The 25,443-nt window shown below is 46.7% G+C and overlaps 1 protein-coding gene across 5 annotated transcripts in view; it reads right to left on the reverse strand.

Moving 5' to 3' along the window:
* Positions 1-4,433: 4,433 nt before the first annotated feature.
* XYLB (xylulokinase) overlaps positions 4,434-25,443 on the reverse strand; it is a 49,442-nt gene continuing 28,432 nt past the window's right edge. For 2 of the 5 annotated variants that reach the window (XM_081245628.1, XM_081245630.1), the window contains 5 exons: positions 24,764-24,860; positions 20,009-20,067; positions 18,424-18,511; positions 15,870-15,964; positions 4,434-10,520 (listed from right to left, as the gene is read on the reverse strand). In XM_081245628.1, the coding sequence (XP_081101754.1) occupies positions 10,443-10,520; positions 15,870-15,964; positions 18,424-18,511; positions 20,009-20,067; positions 24,764-24,860 (417 nt within the window). In that variant the 3' untranslated portion in view covers positions 4,434-10,442. Of the gene's footprint in view, positions 10,521-15,869; positions 15,965-18,423; positions 18,512-20,008; positions 20,068-24,763; positions 24,861-25,443 lie in introns of those variants that run through there. The other 3 variants (XM_081245629.1, XR_014016808.1, XR_014016809.1) reach the window with 3 other exon arrangements.

Genomic DNA, 25,443 nt, shown 5'->3' on the forward strand with positions numbered 1-25,443 from the left:
TCGGCCCGGGCTCCGGGGCGACGCGGGGGCCGGGGGGCGGCGGCGGGGCGCAGGCCGGGGCGCGCCCGACTCAGGCATAGCGCGGCGGGGCTGGGCCCGGGCCCGGGGCGCAGGGGCCGAGTCCGGAGGGGCCATGAACGGGGGGAGGGGTGGGGGGAGGGGAGCTGAACTGAGTCCAAAATGGCTCCTGAGCCACGGCCGCGGAGCCGAGCCAGCGGGGAAACCCGGATGTTGGATACAAAGAGGCGGGCGAGCTGGGAGGGGAGCGGGGGGAGGCGGGCCCTCCGGCCGCGTGGTCCGCGCCCCCCTCAGGGGCGGGGCCCCAGAGAAACAACAACACGGAGGCCCCGCCCCACGCCCGCGCCGTGCCCGAGGCGCGTGCAAACCGCAGGACTGGAGGGCGAGGCAGGGCGAGCTGGCAGAGATCGCGGTTTGGGCCCGTGACTCCGGGACCCCGGGACCGCGGGACCCCGGGACCCCAGGGCCGCGGCACCGGGATTCTTGCTTCGCGCGCTGGATGGAGCCCAAACTCCCGAACGCAGCCTGCCATGCGACCCCTGAGTGCTGGGCCGCCCCCGGACTCTGGCCTGAATTCCCCTCTGCGCCACCGTTTCCCCACCTGAGATGGGGGTCACAGTGAACCACAGGAGTCGTGTCTTTATTGATGGGTGAACTACTCGGCAGAAAAAAAGTCTGATTTCTCTGAAATGACAAGGTCCCCCACGTCTGCAACCCAACCCCCCGCCCACACACACACAAAGGCACAGCTGGGGATCTTGGAATTGGACCCATCCAAGTGAGAGAGGGTGCGAGCCCCGCCCCGCAGAGCAGCAGCAGGTGGGAAAAGGCCTCTAGCAACTTGCTTCTTTACCCTTACCCCAAATGTTCTAAGCACTGCCACCCACCTGCCCTCCCCACCCCTGCACTCTGCACCTTCAAAACTTCTCAGTTGCCTCTGGTCCCCGCAGCTGAACTTGTCTAGCGAATGTCTCGGCTATCCTCTTCACTCCCCAGCTTCCTCCTTGGGGGCCTGTTGTTCTCTGTCTCAGATTCCTCCATCCTTACCACAATCAGAGCTTGGAGGGGCCATGCTGAGGCTCCCAGCTCAAGAGGGAAAGCCCCCCTCACAGCTCGGGGATGAGGCGCAGAACCCTCGGATACAGAAATTGTCCTCCCGCCTCTCCTGATTTGCCACAGCCTCTCTCGGAGCAGGGCAAGAGCGGCCAGGCAGGAGGTGGTGCCTGGAAGTCTGAGTTGTTTCACTTCTGAGCCTCAGCTTCCTTCTACAGAAAGTGAGGAGGGGACGTCCCTGGTGGTCCAGTGGCTAAGATGCCGCGCTCCCAATGCAGGGGGCCCAGGTTCAATCCCTGGCCACCGAACTAGAGCCCATATGCCGTAACTAAGAGTTCACATGCCGCAACTAAAAAGATCCCGCACGCCACAACTAAAGATTCCACATGCCACAACTAAGACCCAGCACAGCTAAATAAAAAAGTATTAAAAAAAAAGTGAGGGCTTCCCTGGTGGCGCAGTGGTTGAGAGTCCGCCTGCCGATGCAGGGGACGCGGGTTCTTGCCCCGGTCCGGGAAGATCCCGCATGCTGCGGAGCGGCTGGGCCCGTGGGCCATGGCCGCTGGGCCTGCGCGTCCGGAGCCTGTGGTCCGCAATGGGAGAGGCCACAACAGTGAGAGGCCCGCGTACCGCAAAAAAAAAAAAAAAAAAAAAAGTGAGGAGGCTAAATAAATAAGGGGGGAAATGTGAGGAGGTTAGATTCCTTCCATGCTTTGCATTATTTTAAATAGCAGGAATCTTATTCAAACGAAATCTTATGTAAAACTCCACCTTGCAGAATGTTTATTGCCTTGATTGAAGTTGAAACGAGGGTCCACCACCCCCAGTTTCCACAGCACCAGGAACACCTCAGGGACCACACTTTGGAGTCACTGGTAAGACTATAGGAGGCTATACTGATAGACGCATGATGGCAAGGAAAGCAACTATGTCTTTTCTAGGGAAGATAAGTCACTGCTTCCTTCCTACTGGAAGGTAGCGACTATAATCCGTGTGCCAACAATTAAATTGGCTGGTTCTTCTCTTCTACTTCACATCAAGTCGGTTATCACAATAAAGGCTCAGGGTGGTCCAACTTGCCAACACATCTGTGTCTCCCACCCTGACATCTCTGGGAACTCCAAATTTGTATAACCAACTCCCTACTTGACATCTCTATTGGGCAGCCTATCAGGTATCTCGAAATTGCCCTAGCTAAAGCAGAGTTCCTCGTTTACCCCATAAAGCTACTCCTCCAGTTGTCCCTGAGTCAATGGCATAACCAGCCAATTGCTCAAATTGAAAATTTATGTCATTCTTGATCCCTCCCATATTCAGTCCATCAGCAAGTTGGTTTCAAAAAACACACCCATGGGCTTCAGGAAGCCACAGGAGGATTTGAAGGGTTGAAATGTGAAGGGAGTTCCTTTTTTTTTGCGGTACGCGGGCCTCTCACTGTTGTGGCCTCTCCCGTTGCGGAGCACAGGCTCCGGACGCACAGGCTCAGCGGCCATGGCTCACGGGCCCAGCCGCTCCGCGGCATGTGGGATCCTCCCAGACCGGGGCACGAACCCGTTTCCCCTGCATCGGCAGGCGGAATCTCAACCACTGCGCCACCAGGGAAGCCCGTGAGTTCCATTTTAAAAGATCATTTCAGTTGCTATGTAGATGTATTTTAGCCAGGTGAGAATGAAAGCAGGTGACAAGTCACGATCGCTTTCAGTTCACTGCTGTTGCAGTGGTCCACATGTGAGATGCTGGGTGGTGATAGTATATATGGAAGAGAACTGGCTTGATGCTGGATGTGTTGGGGTTTGTTTGTTTTTTTTTAATTTATTTTTGGTTACGTTGGGTCTTTGTTGCTGTGCACGGGCTTTCTCTAGTTGCTACGAGCGGGGGCTACTCTGCAATGTGGTGCACGGGCTTCTCATTGCGGTGGCGTCTCTTGTTGCAGAGCACGGGCTCTGGGCGCACGGGCTTCAGTAGTTGCAGCATGCAGGCTCAGTAGTTGTGGCTCGCAGACTCTGGAGCGCAGGCTCAGTAATTGTGGCGCACGAGCTTAGTTGTTCCGCAGCATGTGGGATCCTCCCCGACCAGCGATTGAACCCGTGTCCCCTGCATTGGCAAGTGGATTCTTAACCATTGTGCCACCAGGGAAGTCTGATAAACTCTTAAAGTAACCACAATTTTTGTCATTTTATTTGGAGACCTCTTCACTTAAATACACAGAATTGGCCCCAGCCTCTCTCAGCTCCTGAAAGGCCCTTGGTTAGAGATATGCCACAGTGGGTAATTATGAGAAATACAGGGCGATATACATTAGTATATATTAGTGGGTAATTTAGGTACAGCAATGCATTAAACAATTTCAGGGGGTACCACTAATAGGATGGGTGCATGGCTTTTTTGGCAATACAATTCCCCCAAAACGTATCCATTTATTTCCAATCTGTCCCATGTGCCGTCAACATCAAAAGTTATTTCCCAGACATTTCAAACTGTTTTCTTTTCTTCCTTGCCCCCATAGTTCTTCTTCCCACCCTCTCTCTTAACTTAATGGTGGTTACCTTGAGGTCAACTAAATTAATTGTCTTGGATGGAAAGGTAACTGTCTATAACTCTCAAAACAGATTAGGTTATGCTGTGCTAATGGAAAATCCCCAAACCCCAGTGGCTCAAAACAACAAAATTTATTTCTCACTCATACTGCGTGTCCACTGGGGGTCACCAAGCAAGCTGTACTCATTATAATAACTTAGGGACACAGGCTAATGGAGGCAACATTTTGATATGTGCTTCTTTACTGCAGAGGTAGGGGAAGGAGAACCTGGTAAATTACATCCAAGCTCTTAAAACTTCTACCAGATTCCGAGAAGATGGGGGGCTAGGTTGGTGGCTGCATAGCTTTTGAATCTTCCAAAATTCTCACAGAGCAACTACATAGAAGAAAAAAAAACACCAGAAAATCCATGTACATTTACAATAAAACTAGGTGACAAGGTTTCCCCCAAAACACCAAAATACAAGCAAATGGAGACAACTACAAACTATCAACAGCAATAAAAGATTCATGGACTAGCATCTGTACAAGGGGAAGCTGAGGAACAGGGTGGAAGAGGTACCTGGGAAAAACAGAATCCCAAAATAGCTAAGAGATACTCATTGGAAAGCATGGCTCAATAACTTTAGAACAGTAGGTGAAACTAGGAGGGTTTTTCTCCAATCCAACAGCAAGTGAATGCAAAGGGACTCTGGTAAGAATAGAAAGAGCTAGAACAGTCTGTCCCTGTGAACTCTTAAAACTGACCAGCCAAGCCTCCCTTTTAGGTCAGGCTCCTCCAAGGAGGAGAAACTTCTGGAAGTGGAACCAAAATCAAGCTGGATAAGATGTTTTACTTCCAGCCATCATGTAGTAGCTGGAATGGTATTTGCCCTTTGGAGCCATAACAAGAAAACTGGACAAAATATAGGAGGCAACTATTTATTTCTGGACCTTGTACAATCCTTTAATCCCTGGGGGAGGGGGAAGACAAAGTGAGGCTTATGAATGCCCCTGCTTTCTGCCTGGAGGCAAATTCCAGTCCACAATGCAGGAAGTGCATCCCAAGCAGAGCCTGGCAACCTTGTCGAGTTGGGGACAGAGAGAGAGGTTGGAGCTCGGGAGATGGGGAAGGCTGCAGCAAACTGAAGGGCAGAGTCCAGAGTGGAGGGAGCTGCAGAGAGAAAGCTGGAGGTCTTGCAGAAGAGTCTCCTCGGGGCTTTTGCTGAATTCTAGGTTTTACATACATAGAATGAAACTCCATGAGGTGAGGGAAGAAAGCAAGCAAGCTGAATAGCTCCAAGACTGGCACAGGATAGTTTTTAGTTCTAACCAGCCCAAGTGGAAAGTCCTCACTGAACACCCAGGACACTGAGAGTAAAGACTCAGAGGGTTACTCCATGGCAGTGGAGCTAAACTAGCCCTAGAATCAAGGCTACTGTAAGCCCACACTACCAAGCCTTGAAATGATCAAGCTGATCTATAAGTAACCTAAATACCTACCAGACAACAGGCCAACACTTTTTAAAGGAATTGAACAAATCTGGCACTGTATAATAAAAAAATTTAATTAAAAAAATTTTTAATTACTAGATATGAGAGGAGACAGGAAAATATGACCCATCAGGAGAAAAATCAGTCAATAGAAACAGAAATGACATAGATGATGTCATTATCAGTCAAGGATTTTTAAAAAGCTATTATAAATATGCTGAAAGATTTCTGGGAAAAGTGAACGTAATGAAGAGAGAATAAAATATCTCAGAAATGGACTTTCTAGAGAGAAAATAACTAGTGTCTTTCTAAAAAAAGATTAATTAGGTGGAATTGCCATTTTTTCCTAATGCGTGATCTCATCTTCATTACTTCTTCTGTCTTTTTTGTTCACTAGTTTATTATTATTACTGCTTTTTGAGTTGTATTTTTAATTCATTTAACTCTTACACTTTTATTTGTATCAATGTTACTGCATTTTAAAGCTACACTTCACCTATCACTGCTTTAATTATATCCCAGAGATTTCATTATGTCTTTTTTTTTTTTTGGCTGCACCACGCGGCTTGCAGGATCTTACTTCCCTGACTAGGGATTGAACCCAGGTCCTGGCAGTGAAAGCACTGAGTCCTAACCACTGGACCGCCAGGGAATTTGCTTTTTTTTTTTTTTTTTTTTTTTTTTTTGCGGTACGCGGGCCTCTCACTATTGTGGCCTCTCCCGTTGCGGAGCACAGGCTCCGGACACGCAGGCTCAGTGGTCATGGCTCACGGGCCCAGCCGCTCCGCGGCATGTGGAATCTTCCTGGACCGGGGCACAAACCCATGTCCCCTGCATCGGCAGGCGGACTCTCAAGCACTGCGCCACCAGGGAAGCCCGCTCAATCATTTTTTTAGACACTCTGTAGTTTTGGTTTATAGTTTCCCTTTGCCCTAGTACTTTCATAGAAAGTATGGATGGGACTTTAAAAAATATTTTATTAATTTCTCATTCTATTCTATTATGATTAAAGAAGATGGTATTATTTGTTTTGTGGAAATTATAGAAGTTTTCTCTGTGGTATATAGCAAATGTTCATTTTTTTGGTGAGTCAGAATAATAGGTGTATTCTCTATTATTTATTTATTACTCCTTATTATAAGGTGCAAAGTAATCTCTTCAGAAAACATATAGATTCTGTTGGAATCTATAGGTGGGAATCAAAGAATTTCATTTAAAGCTGACAAGCCAAATCACTGAGGCTGTAACATTCATAACTCGGATATCTTCACTGTGAATCGTGGCTTTTAGCATTACAGTGTCCTTCTTTGTCTTGTCTTTTTCCCGAATTCTACCTTGTCAGATATTGAAATTGTAAGCTTTGCTTTTTATAATTTGTATTTGCCTGGTATATTTTTGTTCACCCCTTTACTTTTTAGCCTTTCTGGATCACTTATTTTAGGTGTGTCTCTTGTAAATAATAGACGGTAGGATGTTAGTTTGTAAGCCAAGCTGAACTTTTTTTTTTTTTTTTTTTTGCCTTACATGGGCCTCTCACTGTTGTGGCCTCTCCCGTTGTGGAGCACAGGCTCCGGACGCACAGGCCCAGCGGCCATGGCTCATGGGCCCAGCTGCTCCGCGGCATGTGGGATCTTCCCGGACCAGGGCACGAACCCGTGTCCCCTGCATCAGCAGGCGGACTCTCAACCACTGCGCCACCAGGGAAGCCCTGAACTTTTTTTTAAATGATGAGTTTTCATTTACTAATACGACTCATATGCTTGTCCTTATTACATTCACTCTGTATATGATGCTACATTTACTCCCTTTTTCCTCATTTAAGCGTTGATATTTGGTTTGTCAACTTGAAATGATATTCTTTGACTTGCACATATTGCCTTTGCAACAGAGCTCTTTGTACTGTTTTTTTCCTTCTTTTTGATTTATTTAGTTATGTTACTTCTACTGTGTCAAAGCACATGCCATTTGGTACTCTTCTTCCACCCTTATCCCCACTTTCACGTTGGTCTTAGGTCTAAAACTATTCAAGGCTCACTATGAGTCCTGCTGAAGTTTCCCCAATCATCTCCTAGCTGGATGAAGCTTGTTTTAGTAGAATCCTAAGGGGGTTATGAGTACAATATTTCCTGAGCTCTTTTTAAACATCCTTGATACTTAAAGGGCAGCTTAGCTGGACACAAAACAATTGGTTCATATTTTTTCTTTGAGCTTCTTGAAAATGTTGCTCCATTGCTACTTGCTTTTTGAAAAGTTTGTTGCCAACCTGATCTTTCCTGTGTAAGAGACTAGGCCTTTTGGCCTAGAGAATGTTTCCCCTCACCTTCAAAGTGTAATAGTTTGCTAGGATGTGTCTCAGTTGATCATTCTGGGTCAATTTTCCAAGTAACAAGATAGGCCCTTTCAAGATATAGATTCAGGAACTTCCCTGGTGGTCCAGTGGCTAAGACTCCACGCTCCCAACGCAGGGGGCCCAAGTTCTATCCCTAGTCAGAACATGCCGCAACTAAGACCAAACGCAGCCAAATAAATAAATAAATATACTTTTTAAAAAGATATGGATTCAGGTCTTTTGTTTTCAGGAATTTCTCTTGGGTTAGTTTTAAATGTTAACTCTGCTCCATTGTCTTAGATTTTAGGTTCAGGAGCTCCAACTTTAACTGTGTTAGTTTTTCTTTGCCTGTCTTCTTTGTCTATCATTTTCTTTCTGGGCCTTTCCAGCTCTTCCTTTATATTGTTTTTGCTGTCTTAGCTTTTTAAATTCCTATCTTCTATATGCTTTATGGTACTTGCAGTCGTTCCTATTTTCATTTGGGTATGTTGTAATGTAGTCTTCATTATCTAGGGTGATTTTACCTTTTTGTTCAAATTCTTTCCCAAGTTTGGTCAGTTCTCTTTCCATATACGCTGTTGCTTTTTCATTTTTACTCTGAGTTTCTGAATTTCTGATCTGTGGTATTCTTTCACATCCACCGTTGTTCTTTATTTTAAAGTTCATGTTGGAGGGTTGTTATAGTTTACCCTCTTTGTTCCTTTTTATTTGGTGTATTTCATTAGCTTGAAAAGTTATGATTCTCACTTTGTTTTCTTCCCGTGTTTGTATAAATAGTGAGTTCCTTTTTCTATTTATGTTGACGTCCTTGTAATAATGGGCAACTCTATGGGGGCAGGGGTAAAATGGGGAATGGATTGAGTGGCTTTCTGTTTCTTGGTAGAAAAGAGACCTTTTACTGTTGGCCAATAATGTAATTTCTTTAATAAGTAATGTCTAGGTGGTGGTGGTGGTGGGGAGAGTTGTCTATTTTCTTCTGAATCTTTTTTTTTTTTTTTTTGGGTGGTATCAGGTCTTAGTCGCAGCCTGTGGGATCCTTCATTATGGCACGTGGGCTTCTCCCTAGCTGTGGCGTGCGGGCTCTAGAGCATACAGGCTCAGTAGTTATGGTGCAAGGGCTCTAGAGTGCACAGGCTCAGTAGTTGTGGCGCACGGGCTTAGTTGCCCCGTGGCATGTGGGATCTTAGTTCCCTGACCAGGGATCCAACCCACATCCCCTGCATTGGAAGGCGGATTTTTAACCACTGGACCACCACGGAAGTTCCTCTTCTGAATCTTTGACCTGCTGTTGATAGGCTGTTATCTTCAGCTTCTTGTTTCCCTTTTTAAGCCCGAAAGGGACACCACTCCCTTTCAAGATGACTTCATCTCTCTCACAAGTGATATCTCTGGTCCTACTTATTTTCTAAACCCCTTCCCTTGACTTCCCACTAGGGTAGTCTCTGTCTCTGCTCTGATCCACTAGGTCTCAAAGCTGTTGCAGCATTTTTCTACTCTGGGTGAGATCACAAGTAGTTTGGTTTAACTGAAGTCCCAACATAGGTGCGGGCCTGCGGCAGAAGAAAAATCTGGAGGATTTTGCAGGAGGCAGACTTTCTATGGAGGCTTCTGCAATAATCTGAGCAAGGAATAAAGTAAAACAGGGAGAGATGGAGAGAAAGGAACTGCTTTAAGAGTTACCAAAGGAATAACAAAAACCACTTGGCGACTGATTTGATGTGGGAAAGCAGATATCTGAGTTCTGGGTTTGGGTTCCTGAATAAATGAATGAATGAATGGTTAGTGGTACCAATTCACTGAAACAGGAACTCTGGAGGAGGAGGTTTGGGGAAGGGCAAGGGAAGATAAGCGGAGTCTGGGGCTTCCCTGGTGGCACAGTGGTTAAGAATCTTCCTGCCAATGCAGGGGACACAGGTTTGAGCCCTGGTCCGGGAAGATCCCACATGCCACAGAGCAACTAAGCCCGTGCACAACAACTACTGAGCTTGCGCTCTAGAGCCCGTGAGCCACAACTCCTGAGCCCATGTGCCACAACTACTGAAGCCCGTGTGCCTAGAGCCCGTGTTCCACAAGAAGAGAAGCCACCGCAATGAGAAGCCCACTCACCACAACAAAGAGTAGCCCCCACTCTCCACAACTAGAGAAAGCTCAAGCATGGCAACAAAGACCCGAAGCAGCCAAAAATAAATAAAGTAAAATAAGTAAATTTTTAAAAAAATTACTCAAAATTAAAAAAAAAAAAAAAAAAAAGGATAAGCGGAGTCTGAAGTACCCCTGTGAGAATGCTGGCTGACTCCAAGGAGAGTTCTGGCTGGAAACATAGAGCTGGGTGTTATTAGTATATAAGTAGCAGTTGAAGCCCAAGGCTAGATGAAATCATCCAACAAGAGAGGACAAAACTGGAGGGAGAGAGGAATGAGAACAGAGATTTGGGGCCCAGCAATCATTAAGGAGTAGACAGAGCAGAAGTAACAGTAAAGCAGAAAGAATGAATGATAGATCAGGAAAGTAGGAGAAAAGTTGGAGAGTACAGCTATCAGAAAGAAGACAAGGAGAAAAATAATTACTGCAATGGATTAAGACATATAAAGTATGTTAAATGTATCCTATTGATACTAAAAATCTAGTTGCTGTTAGAGGATGCTTGGCAATCAACTCATCATCCTGAAAACTAGTGAATAAAGAGGAAAGAATCTATTTATTTTGCTTTGTCTCTCCCATTCTGCTGATTTAGGTCCCGAAAGGGGAGAAGTCACAATTTTTATTGGACATATCCCAGGCTCAGTGTTATCTTGCCTCCTGGGATAAAAGACAGGAAGAGAGATGCTTTCCTGCCCTGGGCACAAGGGCACAGGGACACAAGCTGTGTTCAGGAGGATGTGCTAAGGTGGGCTTTAAGGTGGTCCTGGGCAGGCTGGAGCACCGCAAGGAGTCAGGTGGGCAGGCAGAGCTGCTTAGAACAGGGAAGAGGTTCCCTGCTGTCCAACGCCACGTCTCCAAGTGGAATGAGTGAGACTGGGCCTGTGGAATTCACTCCGGAGGCCCCTGGGTCTGGGTCAGGATTCTCTGCTCAAGCATGGCATACCGCCGGAGGAGGGCGTCATAGACCTGGAGGGGTGGAAAGAGCAGTTTAGGATGGCGAAGGGAAGGCGCTCTTACATCTCTTTGCAACTTGCAATTTAAAAAATTCTACATCCCATGTACTTGCAATTTAAATTTTTTGCTGGGCAGAAAAAAGGAAGTGTCAATTCACAAAAGAGGAAATGCTAGTAGTTCTCAAACCTATAGTTTAAGATCTTTAAAAAATGCAAATTATGACAAGAAACCAGTTTTTGTTATCAAATCTACAAAATTTTTAAAAATTCTGATGAAGGTACCTGGAAATGGCTGTTTCATTGCACAGTTGGTAGAAGTTGGTGGTGCAACCCTTTTGTAAATCAATTCAACTTTATATTTGTATTAAGGGGCTTGAAAGTGCCCATGGCTTTTGACCTAGTTATTCTACTTCTGCAAAGCTCTCCTAAGGAAGTAATCCTAAGTGTAGGGTGCTAGGCCCACCAAAGGTCCTCTTAGACACCAGTAAACGTTCAGACTCATAAGACTACCAGGGGCCACACCTTGGCCCTCAAAAGGATACACTGGAGAAACACACGTGTTGGCACAGTGGCTGCAGGAGACCATGAACAGTTTGCACAGGTGTCCAGGAAAGGGTATCTCTGCCTCCCTTCCTTCTTCCCTCCTTGCCCCCCAGGTTACAGCTCAGGTGCAAGGAGATGAAATCCACATCTCACAGGTGCAAGAACCACCCTGGCTTTGAAACCTCACGCCCCACAGGAGTATCCCTTGTTAACAACTCCATAGACAAGAGCCATGCCCGTGAGAAGTCACTGCACTCAGGGAGCCCTAAGTATGACTTCCCCTTAGGTACTTATGTTTTCCCATTCCAGATACAGTTTCCTAACTCAAGGCCATTTTGACATAGCAATGTTGCCTGGTAACACTGTTGACATTCCACTTTTATTGAGTCTCAAAGGAAGCAGAGCTAGAACATTAACCAAAAGTCAAATTCTCATGCAGAATAGGGAAAGGTTTTGTTAACCCTTTACCCACATAGGGTTAATTATAATAATTGAAAAACTAGAAGCAACTGCTCTGAGACATGGAAAATGCTCGAGAAAATATGGTTCATTAGCCAGATAGAATATTATGCAGTCATTAAAAATAACATGGGGCTTCCCTGGTGGTGCAGTGGTTGGGAGTCCGCCTGCCGGTGAGGGGGACGCGGGTTCGTGCCGTGGTCCGGGAGGATCCCGTGTGCCGCGGAGCGGCTGGGCCCGTGGGCCGTGGCCACTGGGCCTGCGCGTCCGGAGCCTGTGCTTCGCAGCGGGAGAGGCCGCAGCAGTGAGAGGCCCGTGTACCGCAAAAATAAATAAATAAATAAATAAAATAATAACATGTATGTCCCTGTGCACCTCTGCAAATTGCATGATGATTAGTGTCAGTCCATTCTGGGTGCTATAACAAAAACACCATAGATTGAGTAGCTTATGAACAACAGAAACTTGTTTATCCCACTTTTGGAGGCTGGGAAGTCCAAGATCGAGATGCCAGTAGATTCTGTCTGGTGGGAGCCTGATTCCTAGACAGTCATCTTCTTGTTGTGTCCTCACATGGGGGAAAGGGCCAGAGATCTCTCTGGGGTCTCTTTTGTAATGACACCAATCCCATCCTGAGGGCTCCAGCCTCATGACCTAATCACATTCATAAATTCCCACCTCCTAATACCATCACTTTTGGGGTAAAGATTTCAATTCATGAATTTTTTAAATTAATATAAAAAAATCCCAGTGGAGGCTAACACAACATTGTAAAGCAACCATACTCCAATAAAAATTAATTTAAAAAAATGAATTTTGGAGAAGCCCAAACAGTCTGTAGCAATTAGGAATTTATTTTTTTATGTGCCATTATCTCCCATGATATCCCAAACACACAAGAGATGGTGTGTTTGGATTCCTAGAGCTTAGCATAGTGCTAGGCACACAGTAAGAACTTAATAAATAGCTGTTAAGTAAATGACTATGTGCAAACCAAAAAAAAAAAAAGTATGTATACCTTTAAGAATATAAATTCTTAGCATAGTAAAAGTTTGTAGTAAAGAAATGTTTTTAAAAAATGGTAATAATATAACATGTAAAGATGTCAAACATGAATATTTATGACAATGTAAACACAAATAATATAATAAATTGTATACTGTGAAAAAGAAAAGAATATAAATACTTACACTGTAATGTAGAATTTTTAAAGCAGGCTATAAAATTATATATACAGTGTGCTATGTAATAAAATAAAACCAAAACCAAAAAACCAACAAGGGAAAAAGGACCAGAAAGGAACACAATCCCACATTCTTCCTCTTCATTCTTTTTGTTTAAAGCTGTTTTCATCTGTAGCTCTGTAAGCCTTGCACTTTAGGTCAGCGCATGTGGTCTTACAGACAAGCAACACAAGGCTGGCCAAGGGACCCAGATTTCCTTGGGACTCACATATACCACCAGGAGGTCATGCCGATCCCATTCCTTCTTAATTTGGTTTAATTGGCTCCAAAGTCAAGGCCTTTAGTAACTGATTACGCAACTAGGGCCTACCCTTGGTGCAGTTGGAGCAGCTCTGCCTGTGAACTCAGACCTAAGAGGGCTGTGACATTCTCTCCAAGGAGGAAATTGTAACATTCAGTAGAGCCTACAGGGAAAACACTGTTACTGTTTTGAGTTTCCACTTGAGCACACAGGTGCCACAGAAAGCAAACAGGATGCTGTCCTGCTCTCAAGGTATTTACAATCCAGTCCTCAAATAGGTCACTTATGCCAACAATCACAGACTGTCACTTCTTGCCACCTGGTGTTGAGAAGGATTCCGAGGTTACACTTGGGTTTAATGGTAAAGAGTTCCATGAGCTATTAGTGACTTTGGTCATGGGCAAGCCAGGGAGAGTGGCGGTACACACACACTGAGTATCTGCCGCCTGTAATGAGGCAGCTACAGCTGTTTGTTGCCCTAAAGCTTACCCTCACTACCTTCTTCCTTGCTGGCCTCCTTCTAGAGAGGATGAAAGAGCCAGACTCCACTTCAGCCTTTCTTACAACCAAGGTTGACAGTATAACCAAGTGGTAGTCTCCTGGGGGAGTTGAGGGAAACAGACCAGTATGTTTCTCCCTGAAAAGCAAGAGTGTGTGAGGAGAGACTCCTTGCCTAATGCCACGCTCTGATTTCTGCCTATGAATACAGTTGAGGGGGAACGTGATGTTAGGAGAAGCTGCATACATCCTGTGGCCATGTGGAGCATACCTAGTACAGCACTAACCAATATGGTAGCCACAAGCCACATGCGGTCCTGAGCGCTTGAAATGTGATGGGTGCTATCAGTAGGAAATGCACACCAGATTTCAAATCTCAGCCAAAACAAAAAAAAGAAGTAAACTATCACATTAGCAACTTTTCTTATTGATTACATGTTGAAATGACAATATTTTGGACATATTGGGTTAAATTAAATACATTAAAATTAGCCACTTATTTTTACTTTTTTTTTTTCAAAAATGAGACTACTAGAAAATTTAAATGACATATGTGGCTCTCATGATGTTCTCACTGTCCACTGCTGATCTGGAGAACTTCGGAAAACCTCACCGGTAGCCCTGACACTGTTGAACCACTGAACGAACACGGCAACACCGTCAGACTTCCTGTTGTATAGTAAACCCATGATAGGGACTTCCCTGGTTGTCCCGTGGTTAAAACTTCGAGCTTCCACTGCAGGGGTCGCAGGTTCAATCCCTGGCTGGGGAGCTAATTAAGATCCCGCATGCCACGAGGCGTGGCCAAATAAATAAATAAATAAATAAATAAATAAAGCCATGATAAGCAAGGATTCTCCTTAACCCTCACAATTAGCAGGTTAAAAGTAGGCCAGACAGATGTCCCCACTTCCCAGATGAAGAACCAGAGGTTCAGAGATGAGGAGTGCAGCTCAAGGTCATGCGAAGGTCACACAGAGAGGGAGAGGCACAATAAGAACCAGAACCCAAAGGCCCTTTATCTCAAGGTAGGATCTTTCTACTTCATTGAACTCCCTCTTAAACAGAAGGGCACACAACAGAAAGTAACAGAAGCCTGGGCAGACCCAAGTGTGTGGGTTATCTAGTCACCTGGATAGCATGAGCTTCTGCTTCCAAGATAAGCTGCGAGACAATTCTCCAGGGTGTTTCTATATGTCTTGTGACAGCTTTTGTTCCAGACTATCTTTTTAAGGGTGTCTGTATAGCAAACAGCCTTGGAAGATAGGGAGAGGGAAAATTTGTTTGCTGACCAGGATGATAAAGATGTCTCCTTTGGACAGGTTTGCTCGCAGCTCCTTTATAATGAACAGGGTCCCTCATTTGTGACACAGACACAGTGTGTGCACAGTATCCACCTGGGTCCACTCCACACCGCCCGATGGCACTTCAGGGCCAAGAAAAACTGATGCAAACATGAAGCTTATGCTGCCTGCTGTACTGTGAGTAATAAAGCCCTCTGTCTGTGTCACCCCCTGCTCCTGGACTGCAAGAACCTTCTGCAAACAGGAAGAGTGGTGAAATGGATGCTATGGCATACCACCCGGATTGCCCTGCAGGAACAGAGAACTTATTCTCTCAGCCCTCAGCTGACAGCCTCCTTTGTGGATTGCTCTGGCTATAGAGAGCTGCCTTACCCCATCCTGGGGTGGCCTGCATGCAATAACTGATTGACATGGGGTATAAAGGCCCACTGCCCTCACCACAACTGGGTAAAACTCGAAAGAGTCATTCCAGCTTCAGAACTTCCTGTAGGATTGACTGAGGGCTCCACTGAGATCGCCCTGCAGCTCACTTCCTGCCTCTGCCCAGCCCTGCCTCTTCCTGTTTCCTTCAACAGATGCAGATCCCAAGAGTGTCCCCTAATAAATCTCCTGCATCCTAATCAACAACTCAGGGTCTGCTTTCCAGGGAACCCAACCTGTAACAAGTGGGGTCTGCCTTCCCTTTGACTGAGTGACCACACAGTTGTCTTGGATCCAGATTTCAGATCTGAACGGTAGAAACCCAGCACATCTTATGCTTAAGTGACAGAGTCTTTCAGTGGCCTCTGTAACCCTGTGAATTAGAAGGGCGCACCCCAAGGCATCTGAGCAAGGAAGATGCAGTGAGCCATCGGATCCCTGGGGCTATAAGATCAGCCGTATCTCTGAATCTCAGAGACAACCTGTCTTCTTTTGCTCTGTTTCCTTGACAATTAAAAAAAAAAGTAGATTTCCCCTTTAGTTGAGCACACCAGCTATAATGTAGGTGATAAAGAAAAACTTACCTTTGGGAAAAAAGAACGTAGTTGATTTTCACGATGCAAATGCCACGAATGAACTTGATGGTCTCTTACCTGAGACGCTCCCGGGGTTGGGGCAGCAGCTAATCTGGGATTTGGGGCTAACTTCACAACCTCTGAAAAGGGCACATCTGTTCCAGCTGCAAGGCCTAGAAGGGAAAGCTCATTTCATGTCACTGCATGTTGCAAATGAAGGTGTTACCCGGAAATAGCATTTTATCTCTGGAGTGATAAAATGTTCTAAAACTGGATTATGGTGATGGTTGTACAACTCAGGAAAGTTAACTAAAAATCACTGAATTGTACGCTTAAGTATGGGTGATTTTTATGTTATATAAATTGGGCCTCCATAAAACCATCTTTAAAAAAAAGAAAGAGAAGAAAAGTTTCAAGTGCAGGCCTCTTCTCAGCAGGGCCTTCTTTGTCTGAAGCATATGTCGGGAGGCAGCTAACCTCTGACCTCTGACAGAGGGGAGGGCCTGCCCGCCTCTCCTCCCTCAGGCGGCTCCACTCTCCACATCGCTCACTGCATTCCAGCCACCCCAACTGCTCTCAATTCCTTCTGCTCAGAGCCTTTTCATTGTGTGGAATGTTCTTCTCTCTTCTCAGAAAAGCTGCCGCTAGGAACATCTCTTCCAGCCCTCAGCACCATCCGCTTTCCTCAGGGCACATCTCACTACTTCTGCCACAGATTTGTTTAAGGTCCGTCCCTTCTCGAGCCGGAAGCTCTCAGAGGCCAGGACTGGGTCTCCACTGGAGCCCTGGTGCCTGGCACACTGCCCGCATACAGGAGGCACTCAATAAATGCCCACCAAGCCAAAGAGTGGCAGGGCTGGAAAAGAGAGAAGGTTGTCATAGGTGGGCAGGAAACAGTAAGGGATTTCCAGGCAATTAAAGGAGAAGTATCAGACTGAAGGGAAACTCAAGACCACCCAGAGGGGAGGAGGGCCCACTGAAGATGTGAGGCCCAGTTTTCTCTCTGAAGAATGCTGGAACATCCCAGCCCAGAGCTGTGTGGATGAGGGGACACAGGGGGGTGGGGTAGCCACCAGAGAGACTACTTGAAAGACTCTTGTCCCCCTCTACTCACTCACAGACTGGCTTTGCGTGACTGGCTTTCATCCCTGGACCCAGGTGGAGAGAATGGATGTCCACATAAAGTGGGAACTGGTGGGCTAGGACCTAGGTCAGGTTTTAGTTTTGGAGGGCAGAGCAGGGCAGTACCTCCAGGTAATGTCTGACAACTAAATAGGCATGGAAAAGGAAAAATAAGAAAGAAACACAGCACAGCACAGCAGCGGAGGCCCCAAAGAGTAGTTCCTTTTCTGCTTCGGCAAAAGGAGGAGTATAAAGTAAACCCCAGACTCCTCATGGGCAACGCTGAAGGCTGGAAGCTTATGGAATGGTGTTTTCAAAGTCCCGAGGAAAATATTTTAGAGTCCTTTGTCCAGCCAAGGTAGCGTTCTTTGGGAGGGTGAAACCAAGCCCTTGTTGGACATGCAAGCCCTCAGAAAATTATCACCTACTGAATTTCCTCTTAATTATGTATTCTGGCTGTATATTCCAACAAAACTAGCATAGAAATGAAGGAAAAAGAAACAGCAGAGAGTCAAAAAAAAAAAAAAAGACAAACTCATACGTAAGTGCAAATAAAAGCCAACATGTTGTAAAGTTTGATTAAAAACATAACAGCCTAGAAATAAACTGCCCATTCCCTGGTGGCCTAGTGGTTAGGACTCCGTGCTTTCACTGCTGTGGCCTGGGTTCAATCCCTGGTCGGAGAACTGAGATCCCACAAGCCGTAAGAAAAAAAGAAGGAAAGAAAGAAAGAAATTGCCCAATAATCTTGATACAGGCGGTGGCACAAGGTAGGGCAAGGTGGATAGGGTGGAGAATGAAAGAGTAGGAGTTTAATTATTAAGAGAAGGCTATGGTCCCTGATTAATTCTCAATGTTGAAAGAAAACATACAAGTTTAAATAGGTGTGTTAAAAAGTTAAGGATAAATGTGTGAAGAATGCAACCGCTAGAGGGAAAGGACAAAGCCCTTGAGTTACATGGGTGGCCGGAGGAGTGGCCTGAGCAGGCAGAGGACACAGGGCAAGTAGACCACATGGGTGGGAGAACGCCCTCGTGGGCCTGTGCTGCTCCCGCAGTTTCAGGGAGGCCTCCATCAGAGCCTTGGTTCCCCACTACCCCCAAGGAGCTGTCCAGGGTCCTGGACTGCTTGGCTCTGAAGCCTCCGCCTTTGTCTCAACTTTGCTCTTGTTGAAAAGATGGCTCTGGACTTTATCTACCCCTTCCTGCCCACCAGCTGTCCAGACCCATGCCCAAGTGCCCTCAACCAATGTCCCTGGGCTGAGTCTGACTCTGACCAGGCCTCATTTAGTTAGGACCCTGCCTCTCTTTCCCAGTTTAAGTAAAGCACAAAGGAACAGGGTTTTGGGTTGGTTCCCCCCTGCTGGGAGGGGAGAAAAGTGAATCTAAAGACCCCAAGCCTCCCATGTCCCTAAAGACTGGGAACATCCCAATCTCCCCTTTCCACTGTCCTCAGCCCAGCCAGTGCCCCAACCGCTTCCAGAGGCATCTGGCGCCATCCATTGACCTACCATGGAAAGCTCGGTAAGCAGAGCCCACACAGGCTGAGTTGGCTGTGTCTATGACATACACTGGGGTGCCAAACACATCTGCCAGCACCTGCAAAGGACAGAAGTTGTTACTGTGGTGAGTCATTCCTCAGAGGGAGCATGCACACAGACATGCATTTTCTGGGCTCTCTTTTCTAATATGTCTTCTGATACCTTCCATTCCACCTCTACTGCCTTAAAGGAAGTACACTTGGCCATGCCGCCCTGGTGATAATAGGGTCAGGGTGGCCTGGGAGAAGTCTCTAGTGAAGGGCCACAGCTCTCTGGGTTGTCCCTGCATTGTTTAACCACTTTATCAAAGATGAGGAGGAAGATTTAGTATGCTTAAGTATGCTTAGCAACAAACCATCAAGGTGGAGATGGCTAGGTCTCAGACTAATATTAACAAGGCCAAACAAACCCAAACTAACAAATGCATGTCTTATAGGAATAAAGATAAAGTCTTCCATGTAGGTCCCCAAAATAAATTGCATAAATTTAGAATAGAGGATGTGTACTAAGGGGGGCTCACATGGAAAAGACGTGGGGGTCTTAGTTAACCAGAGGTATTGTTGATGCCCCATCTGGATCCCCTTGCTGGACCGGTGTGCACCCTCACCCAGATGCTGTGAGTGTTGGCTGCTAATGGCTCACAGCTGCCCCTCCTCAGAAGAATTGCTCTTTACTGAACAGAGGCTGCCTCTCACAGGAGGTTATTCGTATCTCTTCCCATGACAGCCAGTTGGCCCTCTTACCCCAGGGTGGAAGCAAGTCTGCGGCATAGTTCATGGACCATATCTCCCCACGGGATGGAGCTGAAGCTGACTCCAACCAAAACCACATCCTTGCCTATCCTCCTTCCCCTGCCCTACCTGGATCCCTCTCTCCCTTTCTCCTGGGAGCACTCTCCCAACAAATCACTCATAGAATAATTTCCATTGCAGGCTCTGCTTCTAGAGAATCTTACCTAAGACAGGTATACGACTGTACAAGTCAACAGTTGATTCAGTTACTCCAACAGCTAAGGCAGCCTCGGGCTATACCCCAAAATTCTCAGTCCCAATAAGACAGTAACAGCCCCATGATTTGGGGCTAACAGCTTGATTGTCAGATATCTGCAGGTTGATTCTACTTTGGGCCATATATGTCTAGCATAATGAAGGACCAGAAAGACAGTGACAAATCCTGGCAACTGTATTATAAGAGGAATGGCTGGGAAAATCAGAGATGTTTAAATTGGAAGGGGGAAACCTTGAGGAAGATAAGAACATTGGCATTAGATGTCAGAAGGTTTGCCATGAAGGACAGGCACTTTCTGTGTGACTCCAGAGGCCAGTGCTGGTATCAGAGAGTGGAGTTGTACAGGGCATTGGTTTTCACTTGAGCGTAAGATAGAATCTGCCTGCCGTGTGTGCTGTAAAGAGCTGGCTTCCTGGGAAAGAATGAGCTGTAAGCTCCCCATCCCTGCAGGAGTGGGAACAGAGGCAGTGTTACTGCTGAGTGTCTGGCTCTTAGAAGTATTAGACGTGGAAGAGGCCCTAGCTCAGGGCTTGCTACCGGCACTTACCTGCAAGATGTCTCTATTGTGAGATGCTCCTCCAGTGGCCAAAATCTTTGTCTTAGGCACTGTAAGGAAAAAGAAAACAAAAAACAAAAAATGGCTGTGACAATTCCCCTAAGGCAGAAAAGGCTGTTTTCCAGAGTTCTTCTACCACAAAGAGCTAGTGTCAGGCCAATGCCTCTTGCTTATCACACAGGACTGCGGGGGAGATCTAAAGCTGGTTCTGTCCACGCATGTCCAACATGAAATTTGCTTGTGAGGCTGCTTCCTCATCCACCTCTTGGGGATGCAGCTGAAGAGGGTACACAGGACGGTTCTAAGGTTCTGGCAATGTTCTATTTCTTAACCAGAGTGCTCTGAGAACAGGTGTTTGATTTATTAATATGTTTCACAATTAGCTGTATGAAGCATATATTCTACTGTACGCATATTTTTCACAATAAAAAATAATAAACCACAGTCTAGTAAAAGACATATAGTTCCACTTCGGGTTAAAATGGAGACGGTCAAGAAAGAACATCCCCTGTGCTGTGACAAGGAGAGAATGCCGAATAAACAAACAAAAACATATTTTTATTTAACGCTATCAAAAAGTTGTAAATGCAGGGACTTCCCTGGCGGTCCAGTGGTTAAGACTCCACGCTTCCACTATAGGGGGCACATGTTCGATCCCTGGTCAATTGGGGATCCTGCATGCCACGTGGCCAAAAAAAAAAAGTTGTAAATGCAAAGAAGTATAAATAAATTAAATCCTAGAATGAGATGAGCCCTTAAGCGCTAACTTGCTGTACCCTGCAGTACAAGACAGATGGCATAGTGATCCTCCAGAGGCACATAAACTTTGCCAGGACAGAAAAACCAGCCAAGCATTAGGTGGTGTCATTGTGGGAGAGGCGTCCCAAAGGCAGAGCTAGTCCTCCTCACCCCCACCTCCCCCCCATGGACCGTGTAAGTGGTGATGAAGAAGCTGGGGGGCAGGGCAGAAAAACAGAGAGCTCTGTGATCTCATAGTGCTTAGATCCCTATATTCCTGTGTCACGGGACTCTTTTACAATGAAGAGGCATTCATTTATTATGCAGGTATTTAAAAACAAATAAATGTTATAAGGCTCTGCTGCCACTTCTCAGCCTCCCCCATCTTCACCCTCAGCCATTAAGAGAGTACCCGGGGACTTCCCTGGTGGTGCAGTGCTTAAGAATCCACCTGCCAATGCAGGGGACACGGGTTCGAGCCCTGGTCCAGGAAGATCCCACATGCTGCGGAGCAACTAAGCCCGTGGGCCACAACTACTAAGCCTGCACGTTAATGCCTGTGAACCACAACTACTGAAGCCCACGTGCCTAGAGCCCGTGCTCTGCAACAAGAGAAGCCACCGCAATGAGAAGCCCGTGCACCGCAATGAAGAGTAGCCCCCACTCGCCGCAACTAGAGAAAGCCTGCACGCAGCAACAAAGACCCAACGCAGCCAAAAATAAATAAATAAATAAATAAATTATTTTTAAAAAGAGAGAGTACCTGGGCTGGGAAAAGGGGAAGGAATGTCAGCGGCTAAGGAGACAATCCAGGACATGGGAAGATGTTCCAGTGTGATTCCATGTTGGAAAATCAAAACATGCTCCATTCACGACTGCAAGAAAAGTCAGCTGGGCATGATGTAAAGCACCATGAAGACTTTGACACACTTTTAGGTTTATATGTCCTCTTTGTAGGTACCAAGGGAATAGGACTCTGGTTTTATAAAAAATAAACTCATAATGGAGACTGGAAGAAAACGGTCCTAGATGGCAGGAGTGGCTGGGGAGAGGGGATGGGATTATAGGTAGTTTTCTTTCCTTCATTTTCCAAACTTGCTATTATAAGGTTTTTCTGCTCTTATAAATTAACCTAAACAAAATGAAATATACATCGAAATATAAGCTGAAAAGGGACGATGGCTTTAGCCCCGCCCAGCTGGGTGTATATGTCTCACGATGCCCAAACATCAAGAAAGTGATCATTCCTTAAAGAAAGCAGAGGTAACCCTGTGGTTCAGAACCCAGAGTCTGGAACCAGACTGGCTTGGTTCAGAAGCTCTGAGGTGATGTAACACTCTGAGTCTTGGTCTCCTACTTTGTGAAGCAGGAGTAATACTGGTACCCACTCCAGAGACACTGTTGTTAATAAACATAATGTGCTCAGGAACCAGGCTGGGCACACAGTACGTGCTCAATAAATGTTGGCAGCTATTATTATCATGATCATCAGTCTTACTTCAAATGTCTTTTTATTCTTCTTAGATGTTATTAAAACGAGATTATGACAGTTCAGGAATGAAACTCTAGGGAATTCCCCGGCGGTCCAGTGGTTAGGACTCTGCGCTTTCACTGACAGGACCCGGGGTTCAATCCCTGGTCAGGGAACTAAGATCCCGTGATCCCAGACTTCCCTGGTGGCGCAGTGGTTAAGAATCCTCCTGCCAATGCAAGGGACATGGATTCGAGCCCTGGTCCAGGAAGATCTCACATGCCGTGGAGCAACTAAGCCCATGAGCCACAACTACTGAGCCTGCACTCTAGAGCCCATGAGCCACAACTACTGAGCCCGCGTGCCACAACTACCGAAGACCGTGCACCTAGAGCCCATGCTCTGCAACGAGAAGCCACCGCAATGAGAAGCCTGTGCACTGCAACGAAGAGTAGCCCCTGCTCACCGCAACTAGAGAAAGCCCGCGTGCAGCAACGAAGACCCAACGCAGCCAAAAATAAATAAATAAATTTATTTTTTTAAAAAAAGATCCCACGATGCCACAAGCCATGCAGCCACTGGGAGCATGATGCCTACAGTTTGTGCAGCCCTTTTGTCCTTTTAGGTTCAAGCGCATTCATTCATGTGATCTTGTTTGAGAGGAACCCAGCAGAGCTGGCAGGACAGGTTTGATTCGGCCCTTAAGCTTGCTAAGAGGATAAGTAACCTTATGCTGTTTTGCACAAGAATCGCTTCAGAGGCTGGGAACGATGACGTGATCACACTAGCCCCCTGGAGCCCAGGAGGGCCCCTCCGCCCTCACTGCCTCTCCCCTCACACTGGGCAGGTGGAGACAGCCCCCCAGCCGCCCAAAGTGCCCCCTCCTGATGACCGGAAAACCCTTCCTGCCAGTCATTCACGCCCACCTCAGCACCATCTCTGCCCTGCTCACCTGGGCTCACTTCTCAGGGACCTTGGAAGCCTTTGGAGACCTTTGGGGAATTTCTTTTTACACTCTGGGTGGGGGGATGGAGAGGAGTGGGACTGTTTATAAAGTTCATTCTATTTAAAAAATTTTGTTGAACTATAACATACATCCTAACAAATGTACATACATACCATAAGCTGACAGCTTGACACATTTTCACAACTAAACACACCTGTGTAACCTAAGAAATAGAAAATAGAGCCTCACCCAGCACCCCAGAGGCCCTCCATGCCCCCCGAAAGGTAACTACTAACGATCCAGACTTCCAACAACAGCAGATAGTTTTGTCTGCTTTTGAATCTGATGTCCACGGAATCTGCCACGTGTATTTTGGGTTTGCCTTCTTTTGCTCAGCGTCTTCATTTGTAAGATTCATCCATTTTGTTGCGCGTGGCTAAGGCTGGTTCATTTTCATTTCTGTGTAGGATCATGTCACCTGAACACCCCACAAGGCATCTATCTTACCATCGATGGGCACTGTGTTGTTTCCAGCATGGGGTGCTAAGTACAGGGCCACCGGCAGTGTCCTCCTGCACGTCCTTAGTGAACACATGTCCACACCTCTGTCTAGCATCCACCGGGAAGTGAAGCTGCTGGGTGGATGCGTATGCACCTTCAGTAGATGCTGCCTAACACGTTTTCAAAAAGGTTTACCTAGTGCTTATCTTTGAAGTATCCTTTTACTTATTTGGTTCAAAGGCATACAACATATACTACATAGGATTGTCCGTAAAAGTATCATGAGGAGGCCTTCAAGCTAAGAGGATTCAGGGGTTTTCTACCTTCTCTTGACCACGGCTGGCCCAGAGGGACAATACATCTTGGAAACCTGGACTCTCTGGTCGGCGGGTCCAACCTCCTTCAGACGCGCCCCCTGCCCCCCGCCAGACCACTGCAGCGCCATCCAAAAGGGGAACTTGCTGACCTCCTAAAGCTGCCCACACTCCACAGCTCACGTTCTCAGAAGTCCCTTCCTTCCCCGCGGGCCTCCCCTGGCCCTGGCTCTGCCCTCCCCACTGCAGGTCTCTCAGTTCTGACAGTGGCTCTACATCCCCCCTCTTCCCTGTTCAAGCTGAAATGCCCAGAGCTGTGCCCCACAGGCAGACGGGGCCTGCCCAGGCTAGAAGGTGAAGGTCCAGTGATGGCCCCAGCCCAGACCTTTCCCACCTGCATTGCCCGTGTCCTCGGGATCCAGAGCTTAGGACATTTAGTCTGCAGGTTGGAGCTTAGGGTTACAGAAAGATCTCCCTCCCAAGTCCTATAGCTCCTGGCCAAGGAGGTGAAGCTCCTGGGGACGGAGCAGAGATGCAGGAACAACCTGCCTCCTAGTCTATGCCTGTCCACAGTGCCAGTTGATCGCTTTCTCACCCCACCACCAGGAGCCAGGCTCCATGTCCCTCCTGCACGAACAAGGCCCTTGTAATGGAGCCTTAACAGACAGTGTCCACTAGGCCTGGCCTGAAGGCCAGGAAGGGTCTCAAGCACCTCAGGGTATGAGCAGAACCCTTAGCGCCCACCCCAGAACACAGCCCGCCAGCAGCTCACTTACTGACTCGATAGCCCAGGCCCTCGGCATGAATCTTCTTGGCCATGAACTGTCCTTCGATCAGTGCTCGAATCTCCACGTCCCAGGGGAATGCTGAGACCTGATTCCAGGAGAAAGTGGGCAGAGTGAAGAACTCTCATTGTTCACTCACAGTGTGTGTGTGTGTATGTGTGTGTCTGTGTGTGGTGTGTATGTATGTGGTGTATGCGTGTGTGTGGTGTGTTTTTAACAGTAGCCCAGATTCAGAGCTCATGACTCAGGCCTCCACTGGAGCTCACCCATAGTTGTGCTCTTGAACCACTAACTTGTTTGTCACACACACGCACACACACGTGCTCACGGCCTCACGCGTGTATTGTTTTGGGGAGTCAGAGGATGGGAGAGCTCAGTTTCAGGCTGCCGAGGGGTCCAGTTCTGCCTCTGCCATTCAGCTCTATGACCTTGAATAAGTTAATGTAAATCTTACTGAGCCTCATTTTCTTTCTTTTTTTTAACATCTTTATTGGACTATAATTGTTTACAATGGTGTGTTAGTTTCTGCTTTATAACAAAGTGAATCAGTTATACATATACATATATCCCCATACCTCCTCCCTCTTGAGTCTCTCATCTTCTTTCTTAACAGAACTGAGGTAATGGGAGCACCTATGTTTCAGGGTTGTTAAAAAGCAGACAGCAGAGCC

Source organism: Mesoplodon bidens (genome assembly GCF_964165515.1).
Source record: "Mesoplodon bidens genome assembly, chromosome: 10".
Lineage (NCBI taxonomy): Eukaryota > Metazoa > Chordata > Mammalia > Artiodactyla > Ziphiidae > Mesoplodon > Mesoplodon bidens.